Source organism: Primulina tabacum, chromosome 10 (assembly GCF_025594145.1).
Source record: "Primulina tabacum isolate GXHZ01 chromosome 10, ASM2559414v2, whole genome shotgun sequence".
In the NCBI taxonomy this organism is placed as follows: Eukaryota; Viridiplantae; Streptophyta; class Magnoliopsida; order Lamiales; family Gesneriaceae; genus Primulina; species Primulina tabacum.
The window spans coordinates 7,153,659-7,169,900 of record NC_134559.1 but is presented as its reverse complement, the minus strand read 5'-3'; the positions used below and the strand labels follow the sequence as shown (position 1 = coordinate 7,169,900).

The 16,242-nt window shown below is 37.4% G+C and overlaps 1 protein-coding gene and 1 pseudogene across 2 annotated transcripts; one reads left to right on the top strand and one right to left on the bottom strand.

Annotated features, from left to right (window-relative positions):
- Positions 1–2,559: 2,559 nt before the first annotated feature.
- Positions 2,560–7,262, top strand: LOC142504872 (protein NRT1/ PTR FAMILY 1.2-like; annotated as a pseudogene).
- Positions 5,764–15,545, bottom strand: LOC142506211 (uncharacterized). Of its 2 annotated transcripts, XM_075619395.1 has the most exons (4): positions 13,020–15,545; positions 7,201–7,285; positions 6,704–6,760; positions 5,764–6,618 (listed from the first exon to the last, which is right to left on the bottom strand). In XM_075619395.1, exon 1 carries the CDS (start codon positions 15,275–15,277, stop codon positions 13,679–13,681), a length of 1,599 nt encoding a protein of 532 aa, XP_075475510.1. In that variant the 5' UTR covers positions 15,278–15,545; the 3' UTR covers positions 5,764–6,618; positions 6,704–6,760; positions 7,201–7,285; positions 13,020–13,678. The 2 variants fall into 2 exon arrangements, with proteins under 2 accessions (XP_075475510.1, XP_075475511.1); XM_075619396.1 differs by lacking the exon at positions 7,201–7,285.
- Between the last annotated feature and the right edge of the window lie 697 nt (positions 15,546–16,242).

Here is a 16,242-nt window from a genome sequence, read left to right as displayed (position 1 = left end):
ATATTATACTCATTTATAGAGCTGGTTAGGCTCGGCTCGACTCGACTACGACACAAAGTTCGGAACATGCTGGCTTAACACCTGTCCACTTGGAACAGTAGACAGACAATTTGATCAATTATAGCTAATTTGAAATTTTTTATAAATATTTTCTCAGCACAAGTTTATTTTATATGATTTGTTCAGTAAAATTTATCATATTAACGTAATTTTCAGATTATTACGTTAGACCATGGTACCAAAGATAAATGACTATAGTTCATCTTTATAAAAATATATCATTATATTTAAACTTTATATCAATTATACGGAATAATTTTGAATTTGCCTAAAACACTCTCTCTTTTATCAAACTAACTAATTTTTTATTATATTATAATAACATTTTTCTTTATATTTTATTTATCTCTCATAAATTCAATTTCAAAAATTTATAATTTATAATTTAAAACGAAAAAAAATACTTCATCGTGCTGAATCGAAACTAAACCAACTCCTGAAAAATCAAACTCAGTCGTGATTCGTTCCAATTCGATCAACAATTTGGTCCAATTTGTTTTGTTCCTCGGTTCATAATCCAATCGATAAATTTGGAGCCGATCCAATAAGAAGTCATAAGATTGTACCAATTCCAATGCTTTGAATCCCCTAATCGATTTCATATGGTTCAACCCGATCCAATTTGATCCGATAATATACCCGGTCTCGACCTGATTTTGGATTTTGTTATATCTATTGCAAGGCTCTTCTCTTGAAGGCGTTTTTGCTTATCCATGAAGGAAAATACATTTCAAACTTGGTTTTTGTTTAAAGATATTTGGTTAGAACATCAAGTCAAGTTTCAAATTATCATCCATAAAATACACATTTTGTTAAATATACGACAAAAACTTATGTGAGACGGTCTCACAGATCGTATTTTGTGAGACGGATCTCTTATTTGGGTCATCCATGAAAAAGTATTACTTTTTGTGCTAAGAGTATTACTTTTTATTGTAAATATTGGTAGGGTTGACCCATCTCACAGATAAGATTCGTTAGATCATATCACAATAAACTTACTCTTATATATTAGCAATGTAATAACATAAATTACTATATATATAAATAATTGCATTTCTAGAACCCATCATATTCCACTCTAGTAGTATTCTAAAATTAACTTATCAAATAATTAATAAAATAAATTAAACCATCAATATATTTTTATACTAAAAATAAGAAATAATACAAATATATTTTATTTGGAGTGATAAAACTATATTATATATATATAATATTTTATATTTTATTTATTTTTTGAAAAAGTCTTATAAAATAATTTTTGAAATATATTTTTTATAGTTTTTTTTTTTTTTTTAAATTTGATGAAACCGAGTAGGGGTTGTTAATTTTAAATTTTTTTAACATTATTACTACTATTATTAATATATTTATTTCATTTGAGTTACTATTTTTACAACTTTTAATCAATATTATTAGATGTTTTTGTTTAAATTACAAAAAAATAATATTTTTAATATACATTTTATTTTGCACCAAAAAATTTAATATTACACACTTCAAAGCTAAGCGCTTGCACAACCAAATTCTAAAAACGGAAAAGAAAACAAATTCCTGTGTTGCAGAAACACACACATCGTTCCTCCGATCAAAGCTGGCACTTTTTCGAGTGTCAGTAGCATGAAAACCTCGGTTTACGGAGGAAATGGTGCTCTCTTGCTCCCAGCCCTTCTCTGTATATCTGTTCTCCACCTGCGTATAACGAAGTTAATTGACTATTTTTTTGTTAATTATATGCCATATTTGATTGCAGTTATTGGACCTCATATTTAATTCAATCAGTTTTATACTTTTTAGACTTTTCACAGACATATTGCGATAACACCATTTTGGCCTAGGCACAGTGTGTAGTCTTGAAGTCTAAACACGTCCCTCATAATTAAGATTTAAATATCAAATTTCAACTTCCACTGATCATATGTTTATAGATTTATTATTATAATTATTTTATGAATTTTTTGATAGTATACAAATATTAACCAAGGAAAATTACATATTTCGTCTTTTATTTTTATCTTTTGTGATTTTGATCATCTGTGTTGTCAAATTTTAGTCTCAATTCTGTAATTTTCGATTTGGCAATTTTATTCTATTTTCATCGAGAGTGCTCGCGTGTCACTGCACACGTCAATAACATTCAGTACCACATTGATGTCAATGTCAGAAAAATGACTAAAACTTCAAATAAAACAATTGCAATTTGACAAAGAAATAAATATAAACTACCAAAAGACAGTTTTCTCGTATAATATTCTTTTACAAACGAGAAAAAGGTAAAGACAACCGTTCTGCAGATTCTTACAACCCAACAATATACAACCAAACAATAACAGTCTCGTTTCTCTAGTTTTTTCCGATAGGTCTGATGCCAAACTCAATTTATATGTCTTAAATTTGTTCCCATTAATCATCTCGTGCAGAATCTCTAAGCATCAATGCAGTAAATTTAATTCCCTGCAGTTTTGTGAATAAAAGAAATGGAGGGTGGTTCTGATCATGCTTTCACAGATTGATCCGAAGAAGTATCGCCGGAGAAAAGGCGGCCTTTGGACCATGCCTTTTGTTATAGGCAAGATCAAGATCTTATGTTATAAATCGATATTTAGTCGATTTAATGATGCATATATATATAAAAAAATTGCAAACAAAAAGTTAAATTTTTTTTAATGTTTTCAGCAAATGAGGCATTTGAAAAGATTGCAAGTTTTGGACTTCTACCAAATATGATATTGTACTTGATAACAGAGTATCATTTTGATAGTGCAAGTGGAACAAGCGTGTTGTTCATATGGGGAGCCATCTCCAACTTCTTGCCAATCTTGGGTGCTTTTCTTTCGGATTCGTACTTGGGTCGATACCTCGTCATTTCCATGGGAACGATCACGACGTTCATGGTGAGCTTTGATTATATGAATTACTGGCTAGACTATAGATTAAATTTTCATGTGATTTACGAGTTTGTTTGGATGGAATGGAAAAGTTCTTTTTTAACTTCATAATGCATAGATTTTCCCAGTATTTTGATACTATTATTTTTTATTTAATTTGGAGTTGGGGGGGGGGGGGGGGGGGGGTGGATTTATTTTATGATTTTAAAGCTTTTAAAGAGCTTCGAAAATTAATAAAAATTATGTATGATATGATTTTAAAGCTTTTAAAGAGATTGAAAAATTGATAGAAATTATGTTTTTAGAAAAGCCAAAATATGGTCGGCTACATTTTATTTTGGAATATTGGATGGTTAAGTTTGAGGAAAGATTTGATATTCAAATTTTATTTTTTATCCAACAAATTCAAATTCCAACAAGAAAAATTAGGATTTTGGTTTTTTATGTGTCTCATATGATGCAAATAAAACCCATGTTGCACATTAAAATTCATCGGTGCACAAATAAAGGGAAAAATTAAACCAAAACGACACTAAATATATTCCAAAAAAGAAGGAAAAGTCTTTTCATTTTGCTTAGATATAGTTTAATATATGTTTTATTATCGTCACATGAGTCACGTAGGAGATCATAAATGAAAATAAGAAATATTCATAGGTTTTAGTTATTTCGAGAAAAAAAATTACCAAACCAAAAAAATCCAACTTATTGGATTAAAACAAACTCTGACAAGTTACAACCCACACGATTATAACGAAACACTCCTAATTTTTCCAATTTCAACAAAAAAACATGGTAAAATGATTTAATACTTAAATTCAAAAAGTTTTCTTGCCTTAGGGTTTGGTACTATTGTGGTTCACGGCAATATTCCAAGACCTAAGGCCACCACCATGTGATCCACTAACTGGAAACTGTATCAAGCGGAAGCCAGGCCAACTCGCGGCTCTTTTCACGGCATTTGCTCTCATGTCCATTGGAGCCGGCGGAGTCAGGCCTTGCTCGATGGCTTTCGGAGCAGACCAGTTCGACAACCCCGAAAACCCTAGTAAATCTAGGGTCTTACAGAGCTTCTTCAACTGGTATTACGCCTCAGTAGGAGTATCACTTATGATAGCAGTCACAGTTGTAGTTTACATTCAAAACAGATTTGGTTGGATCGTGGGGTTCGGCGTCCCTGTCGGGCTCATGTTGTTCTCTGGGATCGTGTTCTTCTTGGGTTCAAGATTTTATGTGATCGTGAAGCCGAACAAGAGTTTGCTCACTGGTTTGTTTCAAGTTGCGGTGGCATCTTGGAAGAATAGGAAGCTTGATGATATTGGAGGCTGCTCTTATCATTATGCCAAAGGTTCAAAACTTGTTCAACCAACAGACTCTTTAAGGTACTTACACCTCTTGATGTGATATTATAATTAGCATATTTTTAATTTCATGTTATTTATAAATTCACGGTCTTAGCCACACTATATCTTTTTCTCGTCGGATTGTTGGCGTAGCATCACACATGTTAGCAATGTTTATGGTCACATCAGCATTTTTTTGGTGACGCATTGTCATTTTTTTGTGTCACGTCAATATTCCGAAAAAAAAGATTGAAATTGCGAAATATGTACAAAATAGTGGATTAAGACTATAAATTGACAGAAAACGTGAAAATTAAATAACGAAAAACATAAAAGGTTATAGGATCCAAAAATATAATTTTCCCTTTTATCTCTATGTTATGATAAGATGCTCATATATTTACTCAGTTAATAATTAATAATATTATATAGTTTTTTTCTCTAGCTTTATTTTTTAATATTTTCATTTTCTTTTAATAAGACGTTAATTTATCAAGTAAGGCAATTTATTTATTAAATTTGAAGTGACTTGATGAGTATAATTACTTCATTTATAGGCTGCTTTTATAACACAAGCCCCGTAATAATGCACATATTGATTTTTATAAGGGTACATATATCATATATTATGTTTACATATAAATTAGTTATTTTATATATAATATTTTTTATGGTGTTCAAATTATTTGTGTAAAAAATTTAGATGTTATGTTAAAATCAAGAAATAAATTTTTTATTATACTCCTTGATGATTTATTAAAATAATTATTTGGAAAATGATAGTTTTTTGTTATTTTTAAAATTATGCTTTTTATAGTATGATTTCTAAAATTTTAGATTGTGTGGATATGATTATTCTATGATTATACAAAGACATTACACAAAAACTTTTATGAGACTGTCTCGTGAGTCAATTTAATGAGACAAATTTCCTATCCGATCAGGTCTTAGAAAAAATATTATTTTTTATGTCAAAAGTATTACTTTTTACTTCATGTATGGACTAGATCGACTCATCTTACATATATAGATTCGTAATACCGCTTACGAAATACTTGCACAACTAAAATATTCAGCAAACCTTATCTATTACTAATATTTTCTGCAAGTACAATGTTTAAAATTGTTAAAATTTAGGATAATTGTTATGTTTGCAATCTATTTCTATATTGTGTACAATATTTGAACCATAAGAAAAATTGTCTTTGTTTAATTTTTAAAAACCCCAAAATGCTGCTATTTCTTCTTTTTTTCCCTACTATTTCTTTTTTCATGAAAAAATCAGTTTATATTTTAAATATTCAATTCTTTTTAACGAGATTACTTATTAAAAAAATCGACTAGACACGCACACAACACTTACACACGAGAACTAGTGTAATAATAACAAATTTCATATGAATATTTTGGATTTATAAGTTACATGCATAATTTTTTAGGGGAAAAAAACAGGAAATAGATTTATGTGATTCAAACCTTAAAGCAACAGCAACAAATTATCCCAATGCAATAGTTTACATTAATTTTGATGGATAATTTGATGTTTATTTTATTAAATTAATATGTAACTAGGTACCTAAACAAAGCTTGCATTATAAGAGACCCCGAGAAAGACACAAACACAGATGGCTCAGCTTCAGATCCATGGAAACTATGCACAGTCCAGCAAGTAGAAGTACTCAAACTAGTCATCAAACTGGTGCCCATTTGGTCCGCAGGAATCATGATCGCCGTAACCATAAGCCAGCATACATTCCCAGTTCTTCAAGCAAGCACACTGGATCGTCGTCTATTCGGGAACTTCAAAATCCCTCCAGGATCTTTCAGCATATTTGGACTCCTAACACTGACAGCTTGGATCACATTGTATGATCGGATACTCGTCCCTCATCTCTCCAAGTACACGTCTAACCCTCGGGGAATCGGGGTGAAAGAACGTATTGGCATCGGGCTTTTCATCTCTTGCATGGCCACCGCAGCGGCCTGCCATGGTAGAGAGGACCCGGAGGGCCCGGGCTATAGAGGAGGGATTGTTGGAAACTCCAAAAGAACAGGTATTATATGTTGATCATCATTTTTTAAATCATCATCTTTGGCCTGATCATGTATGTGTACTTTACATACGCAGGTGAACATGACGGCCATGTGGTTGATACCGCAGCACTGTCTTGCCGGACTAGCGGAGGCTTTCAATGCGATTGGTCAAATTGAGCTCTATTACTCTCAATTTCCAAACAGCATGGGCAGCATCGCGGTTGCACTTCTCTCCTTAGCTTTCGCCATTGGAAACCTCGTGGGCAGCCTCATCGTAACTATCGTGGACACTGCATCCAAAAGGGGTGGGAAAGAAAGTTGGGTTTCAACTAATCTGAACAAGGGACACTATGACTATTATTATTGGATTCTCACCATTTTGAGCGCTGCAAATTTCTTCTACTACATTGTGTGCAGCAGGTCCTATAAATGCTGTGAAAATGACAAAATATGGGATGAAAATACCGAAGAGGAAGTGAATACCGGGGTCATTGTCTGTAAAGAAGCTGCCGCTATATATTGATATGCTAAAACCTAAAGACTCCTCTTCTTCTCTATACCTATCTACCTAATGAATCGATTATATACATGTTGAAAAATTCGAAGTTGATGCAAGAATTCAACTATCTTTTTCTTCCTTTCTGTGAAATTCTACATTGAATTTCTCTTGACACAACCTAATTTAGTCTACATAAGATCTTTTCTTTTAACATTTAACATTTTAAGTAATCAGATTAGTTACGCAATTAAATCGGAGTGGAACATATTTTACATCTTTGAGGGAAAATGCACGCTGTTGAACTAATTCATGCAATTATGACATTATATACCAATTCATCAGTTACATCTAGAAACTCAAAATGAAATCGTACCAATTACGAAACTGGAGCTGGTGTCTTGGCTTCAGTTCAGCACATACTGTCACGAGCCGCGAAGACGACGTGGGCCGAGAAGGGGCTGTGGACAACAATGTGGAGAAAGAGCCCAAGAATGAGGAGGACGAGCCCAAGAGGTATCAACGTTCACACATGGGAAATTTAGGGTTAAAAGCTGAGGAGCAAGAAGATTTTTTCCTAGTTAGCAAAGATAATTATTTCCTTGTTTTACTATTTCCTCGTTTTTGAGATTTCAGCATATCTTTTAAATTTGGTAGGATTTTTCTTTCAGTTGTGAGGGATTGCATCATTAGTATATGTAGGGATTTGAGAGAAAGAGATGCTTATCAAAAAATATTATCAATAAAAGTTTATTTTTCAAGATCGGGTGGTTCTCTTGTTCTCTCGAGCCCCAACTCTTCAGCTAATCATAGGTCGTCAAGGGCGTAAATCAAAAAGACAGGAATTCTACTCCGAACGAAAAGATTTCACTGTCCAACGACCCATAACACGATCCCAAACGCAGGCACGTAACATATTGGTATCAGAGCCAGCCGTTATGGGGGATATCAGCAAGCTGGAACAGCAATTTGCGGCATTCATGAACATGTATCAGGAGGATAAACGTGCAACCGAACAGCGGCAGCAGGAGATGGCCGCACAATTGCAGGAGCTTTCACTGAACTTGACAAACACACGTTCTGAAAATTCAGGAGGGCACAACGGGGAAAGTAGCTACAGGGACTCGCGCATTCCGCGCCGTGAGGACTCGAAGCGCATCGACGAAGGAGAAGGCCGTAGGTATATTCCAAAATACTCAAAACTAGATTTTCCTAGTTACAATGGCCAGGGAGACCCGTTGGGATGGATCCATCGGTGCGAACACTTTTTTCGACATCAACATACACCGGAAGAGGAAAAGGTGGAGTTAGCATCCTTCCACCTAGAAGAAGAAGCACAAGTATGGTTCCTCAAATTGGAAAGAGATAGGCCGAACTTACAGTGGGAAGAGTTCAAGAACCAATGCAATCTCCGATTTGGCCCGACGATCCGCAGCAATAAATTGGGAGAATTATCTAAGTTACGCCAAACAGGAACCGTAGGGGAATATCAGCGCCGATTCGAACAACTGGCTGTCTATGCCTGTGCTCTCACCAGCGAACAAGAAGTAGAAATATTCATCAGCGGGTTAAGGGAACAGATTGCAATTGAGGTGGAAATCCAGCAGCCCAAGGATTTAGCAAGCGCAATGAGCCTTGCTCGCCTATTCGAGCGAAAAGAAGGGACTCAAGAACGCGCAAATCAGGGGTTAATCCAAGTCCACCGCCGTTTGTTAAGAAATTGAATCGAGCGGAGATGGAGGAGCGCCGATCACGGGGGCTCTGTTTTAACTGTGATGAAATGTATGTCTCCGGTCATCGATGCAAAAAATTATTTTGGTTAGAATTAACCGATGAAGAACAAGGTGAATCAGAGGAAGCACACGACTTGGGGCTGACCATACACGCTATTTCGGGGTCCTCAGAAGCGCAAACAATGAAAATTAAAGGGGCTATTAATGGTGTTCCGGTCTTGGTACTCATAGATTCGGGCAGCACACACTGCTTCTTGGACACCAACTTGGCCGATAAATTGAAGTTGCCAATAGAAAATCCAGCAGCCCTTTGGGTTACAGTGGCCAGTGGAAAAAAATTATCATGCGCTGGAGTTTGTCGTAACATAAACATCCAACTGGAGCGACATTCCTTCTGTGTGGAATTTTTCATTTTCTCATTGGGTGAATTTGGAGCCGTCTTGGGCGTGAATTGGCTCAAAACACTGGGTCCTATCACATGGAACTTCAAGGATATGTCGATGAGATTCTTGCAAGGAGGCACAACAATTGCATTATACGGCGTACAAAAAGACGGCACTACAACTAGCCTGCATTTATCTACGTTGTGTAACAATAAAGAAGACTCACAGGGACAGTTAGCAAATCTTTTGGAAGAATTTTCTGATATCTTTGCCGAACCAGGGGGACTTCCGCCTTCTCGCAGCGCCAATCACAAAATCATATTGGAACACGGTGCCAATCCCGTCGTGGTGCGCCCATATCGATATCCTCATGCACAAAAAGACGAAATTGAGCGACAATGCGCTGATATGCTCGCGAAGGGTCTCATTCGGCCCAGCAACTCGCCAGTCTCATCCCCAGTACTTCTAGTCAAGAAAAGTGACGACACTTGGAGGTTTTGTGTCGACTATCGGGCTCTTAATGCAAAAACTATCAAGGACAAATTCCCTGATCCCGGTCATAGACGAGCTTTTGGAGGAGCTTCATGGTGAGAAGTATTTTTCAAAGCTGGATCTACGGGCCGGATACCACCAGATTCTTATGGATCCTAGTTGCGTGCACATGACAGCCTTCCGCACCCATCACGGCCACTTTGAGTTTGTCGTAATGCCCTTTGGCCTTACCAACGCCCCTTCTACCTTCCAATCAATCATGAATTCGGTCTTTGGGCGATATTTGAGGCAATTTATTTTGGTTTTCTTTGATGATATCTTGATCTACAGCCCAACGTGGGACGACCACTTGTGTCATATTCGCACAGTTTTTTCGATATTACGGCAACAACAATTTGTCTTGAAGCGATCTAAGTGTATCTTTGCCAAAAAAGAGGTGGCCTATCTAGGGCACGTCGTCAATCAAACGGGTGTTAAGGTTGATGAGGACAAGATTAAGGCAATCACACAATGGCCAGCCCCAAACACAGTTAAAGGGTTGCGAGGATTTTTGGGACTCACCGATTATTATCGCAAATTCGTCAAGGATTATGGCACCATCGCAGCTCCCCTTACGCAGCTATTAAAAAAGAACTCCTTCAAGTGGAGCGACGAGGCTTCTCGTGCGTTTGCCCTATTAAAAACTGTTATGACAACAACCCCTGTTCTTGCCTTGCCGGATTTTTCAGCACACTTTGTGGTCGAGTGCGACGGTTCTGATACTGGGATTGGTGCAGTTTTGCATCAAAATGGGCGTCCCCTTGCTTTCTTTAGCCAACCCTTACCACAACGACACAAAAAGCTTCCTGCATATGAAAAAGAGTTGATTGGGTTAGCTAAAGCGGTGCGCCATTGGCGACCTTATTTTTGGGGCAACACTTTTGTGGTTCGCACCGATCATTATAGCCTTAAATTTTTACTGGAACAGCGGATTACGACTTCACCACAGCAGCATTGGGTTAGCAAGCTTCTGGGTTTTGATTTTCATGTGGAATACAAAGCAGGCAGCACCAACGTGGTGGCGGATGCGCTGTCCAGACGTGATGATGCGGAGGGCAGTTTACAAGCTATCTCCCTGCCGCAATCCGCCATTTTCAGCACCATTCGGGAGGAACATAGGGACACGGCCGAGCTTCAACCCCTTATCCAGAAAATCCAGCAAGGCGAAGCTATAGGGCCTTGGGAATTCCGGGATGGTCTTATATGGTATCGCCAGCGTATTTATTTGCCGAAGATCTCGCCCTCCATTGCCAGTATCATTTCGGGTACCCATAATGCCTACCATGAGGGCTTCCAGAAAACTGTTCACCGCATTTCCCGTGATTTCTTTTGGACAGGAATGAAACGCCAAGTCCAAGAGTACGTAGCTACGTGTCTCATATGTCAACGCAATAAGGTGGAACTTTTAAAACCTGCAGGGTTACTCCAACCCCTACCGATACCTCAGCATATATGGGCCGATATTTCCATGGATTTTGTTGAAGGGCTTCCGGTGTCACAAGGCAAAAGTGTGCTATTGGTCGTCGTCGATCGCCTCTCTAAATATGCTCATTTTTTGGCCCTCTCCCATCCGTATACTGTCGTGCACGTCGCTCGCATTTTCTTTGATCACGTATTTAAATTGCATGGGCTACCAGAGACAATTGTTACTGATCGGGATGTCACTTTTACAAGCTCTTTTTGGAAGGAACTTTTTCGACTGAGTGGTTCACAATTATGTTTTACGTCGGCATATCACCCACAATCCGATGGTCAAACAAAGGCTGTTAATCGCATCGTGGAAATGTATTTGTGCTGCTTTACAGGGGATTATCCAATGAAATGGGTAGGTTGGCTGTCATGGTCTGAGTATTGCTACAACACCAGTTTTCACTCTTCTCTTCGCACTACACCCTTTGAAGCCGTATATGGGCACCCCCCACCACGCCTGTTGTCATACTGCCCCGGTCTCTCACGCATTGATTCTGTGGATAAAGAATTGCAAACTCGTGATCAAGTTCTTGGGGAATTAAAAAACAGACTCTTGCAAGCACAAAACTCCATGAAGACACAATATGATGCTACTCATCGGGAACTCCAGTTCGACGTGGGGGACAAGGTACTGCTCAAACTACAGCCATATCGTCAGAAATCCGTCGCTTATCGCAAAAATAGAAACTCGGCCCCCGTTACTATGGTCCATTTTCGATAGTTAGTCGCATTGGCTCAGTCGCATACAAACTTCAACTCCCAGAATCATCCAAGATCCATCCAGTTTTCCATGTTTCATCACTCAAGAAGTTCAAGGGCAATCAGGAGGCAGACCCCGTACTTTCGCATTTTCCCCTAGACGAGGAGAACAGACAACCGCAGGCCATCCTTGATACACGCATCCGCAATGGCGGCCACGAGTTTTTAGTTCATTGGCAAGGGCTGGCACCATCTGAGGCTTCTTGGGAAGCGGTTTCAACCTTCACAGCCCAATTCCCTTCTTTCAAGTTTGAGGACAAACTTGCATCTCAAGGGGACGGCAATGTCACGAGCCGCGAAGACGATGTGGGCCGAGAAGGGGCTGTGGACAACAATGTGGAGAAAGAGCCCAAGAATGAGGAGGACGAGCCCAAGAGGTATCAACGTTTCACACATGGGAAATTTAGGGTTAAAAGTTGAGGAGCAAGATTTTTTCCTAGTTAGCAAAGATAATTATTTCCTTGTTTTACTATTTCCTTGTTTTTGAGATTTCAGCATATCTTTTAAATTTGGTAGGATTTTTCTTTCAGTTGTGAGGGATTGCATCATTAGTATATGTAGGGATTTGGTAGAAAGAGATGCTTATCAAAAAATATTATCAATAAAAGTTTATTTTTCAAGATCGGGTGGTTCTCTTGTTCTCTCGAGCCCCAACTCTTCAGCTAATCATAGGTCGTCAAGGGCGTAAATCAAAAAGACAGGAATTCTACTCCGAACGAAAAGATCTCACTGTCCAACGACCCATAACACGATCCCAAACGCAGGCACGTAACATATACACTCAGAGAACAAGTATGTCTACTCCTCGTACTACCACAAATCAATCTCTTTTAGGCAAATGACATCTTAAATCATCCAAAAATCATTATATCACCAATAAACGACACAGTTAAACATACGTATGAATACATACAAAAGCACAAGAATAATCACACGAACTATGTGGTTTCATGCATAACGTAGAGGCATAAACAATTAAATATTAAATTTAAAGAAAAATAAAAGACTCACGACTGAATTTCAATAAAAATAAATTAAGACACCAGTAGACAACTTGAGCAGAGACCAACTGTCGTATCAAAATTCTAGAAAACAGCAACCCAAAAAATCTTGGACAGAGTAAACTCAACCTACGGTCTTATTGATGAATTCATGAAATAAAATTTTTAAAATGTAAAGTGAAACCAGTCAAGATTCAAAAACTCCATGTACATCTGCAAAATTATACTCTTCAGAACTCTAAAACAAACTTGAAAATCTAGCAAACTTCAAACTCTTCAAATTCTACTATAAGCAAAAAAGATGAAAAGAAGAGGTACATTCAGAGGGCCGATCTTCTTGGTTTGGATGGCACCAAAAGCAGCATGAGCAATGGAGTGACCCATGCGATTTTCTCTTATACGAGACTTTTGTAATTGCAAAGGAAACGTAAGAGATGGACCCAAATGGGAGGAGGTCGTGAAATCCATAGACAAGAATGATAATAACAATGTGAAGCCCACAAATAAGTTGATGCAATCAAAGTGAGGGAAGAGGAGACTACTCGGCTGGTAGCCATTATCATTGTGTCCGACTCCTTTTATTTATTGAAGATGGATCATAAAAACAACTTGATGCACCATCAATATCTTATGAGAGATTGTTGTATATGTTACCATTTGATCCCCCACATATTTGGTTGTTGGAAGGAGTACAAATTTTAACTCAACCAACTCTGCCGGTGATTGAGAGCCAAGAGGGCTCGTACTTTCATCTTAGCATCCACGATATCCAGTAACATCCGAACTAAAAAACTCATTCGCTTTCTTATAAAAAGTTCCAGCTCCGTAGTTCAGTAGTTGCAGAAGAAAAATTATTTTCTCAAAAGTTATACGAGAGCTCGTTGGTAGGGGTAAACTTTTCTGCGATCTAGTGCTCAAACTACAACCTCCAATAATGCCACACAGACAATCTCAAAGAACATAGAGACAGTCTATTATCATCCATATTCAACTGACTTGATGGCCACTTTCCCAAAATCTTTTGGCATAAGCCGCTGAGATTCGATCTCCTTGCACAAATCCATGGCCAGTTCCTCTCTATCACATTGGAAGAGTCCATTGCATAGATAAGACAATGTCTCTGAATCAGGGGCTATAGCTCTCCCGATCATTTCTCTCAAAACCTGAACTGCTCCAATGTAATCTTCATTCTTTAAGAAAGCAGATATCAGAATCTTAAAAGTTACTTCATTAGGGTGACAACCACTACATGCCATGGTTTTATAGAGCTGAAAAGCACGCTCTGCATTATTTCTGACACACTGGCCTGTAATAAGAGCAGCAAAGGTTGAGGCGTTCGGTACTAACTTTTCATTATCAAGTTTTTTTACCATATATGCAGCTTTCTTGGTCTTCCCCTCCTTGCACAGTCCCTTTATCACAGCATTATAAGTTAGGATATCAGCCTTGATTCCTGTCACGGCCATCTCCTCAAAAAGGCGGTTCCCCATCTCAATATTTCCACTGTCACTATAACCATTGATTAATGTATTATAAGTGACAATAGTGGGAGCTACTTTCATTATTTGCATTTCACTCAAGAGCTTGTTTGCTTCATGTAATTTCCCCTCCTTACAGAATGCATTAATTAGGGTGTTATAAGTAACAGCATTTGGTCTCATCCCTTTTTTGTCCATCACATTCTTGAGCTTCATACCACTGCTCAAGAGACCCTTACTGCAATATCCTGCGATTAATGTATTATATGACACAACATTACTGGCTAATCCCTTTCGTTCCATCTTCTTAAACACTTCAACTGCCATTTCCAATTTCCCCACACTACAAAAAGCGCCAATAACAATATTATGAGTATAAACATTAGGCGAAATCCGACATCTGCAGATTTCCTTATAAAATGCCAAGGCAACATCTGCATGGTTCGAACCATTCAACATACTTAAGTGTAAATTACAAGATTCAATGGTGGGATAAAACCCATACTCACGCATCCAGCAAAATGCATCAGTAGCATTCCTGAACTTCTTCGTACATGCATAAGTCCTGAATAACGCATCAAAAACACGTGGGGACGAATCACACATCCTATAAGAGTAGACCAAAGCCTCAAACACTTTACGCGGATAATCCAACTCCACTATGCCCACTCCAAGGAGTTTACTCAAAATTGACTCCGCAGTTTTAAACTTCAGATGCTTAGTCAAACTGTGGAGGACTATCGAATGCACATCAAGGGTGTTGAGTTTGGAATTTTGGAGCTCAACCCACTTGAAAAATTCAAGGGAAAGAACATGATCTTTTCGGGTTAACAGCAAAATGTGCTTAATTCGAAATGGCGTCAGACCTGATGATAGGCTACTGAGTTTATCCCATTCAGAATTAATCAAATGACTGTACGCTACATTCACAAAGTCACTATCTTGTCCTTTGGCCGCCGGCAATAATCTATAGGGTAACGGAAGAGGATTGCTTTTGCAACTGATGGGAACTGGAAATGGTTCCGGGGGATTCTTGAGGTGGGTTTTGATGGTTGAATCAAGAAACGTAGAGTATCGGCGGAATTTAAATAAACTCATGGTGGTATAAAGTAAGAACCCACCGATAATCAAAACGGGAAGCGCATTACTTGTTTTCAAACTCAGCGTGAAACCAAAGTCGGTTATCACGAGAGAGACGTACTAACCTGGTAAAGTCGGTTAACTGAAGCTGGAATTCAGATTTTTTGCCACGAATCGTATACGGGGATTGAATCTAAACTGATTTCAGAAAGTAGGAATCGAAGGAGGGGTCGACCGTCGACGAATAGAGGGTTATGATGGGAAAATGAGGAAAGTGGGAGCGAAGAAGGAAGTATTTATTCAATAAAAGAGAGTTGAGTCGTATTTTACTTTTTTATCTTTTATTTAAACTTAATTAAAATATAAGTTTTTTTGATTATATATTTAAATTTTAATTTTAACTTTATATATAAAAGTTTATTTAAAATATAAGTTTTTTTGATTATATATTTAAATTTTAATTTTAAGTTTATATATAATAAAATTTAATTAAATTTAATTAATTTTAAAATTTTAAAATATCCACGACCTACATCTCACTACGTTCATGTCAATTTTTTTTTTTTTGGATAATTCTTTCTAGCACATTTTTGTCTAATTTGTTTGGTTTTTCAATGTACACGTTGTAACAATGAGTTTACAAGATATTGGTTCGAAAGAATTTCAACGAAATAATTAACTTATTATTTTTATTTTTACCACTAATTTTTTGATTGTGTCGAGTTCTACTCATGGTTAACAAGTTCTTCAATTATAGATCTATTTGTTGGTTTCTTGTTCGACTTATTGTCCATCCTAAATAGATCGATTTCGACACACACACAACGAATTTTGGGCTGAAGTTTAACATTGGGTCGAGCTTGTAAGAAACTCGACCCAATTTACATCTGGGTCGAGGTCGAGCTCCGATGTTAAGAACTCGACCCAAGTGGTGGGTCGAGGCTTGATGTTTGGTCGAAGCATTGGGTCGAGCCTCGACACAA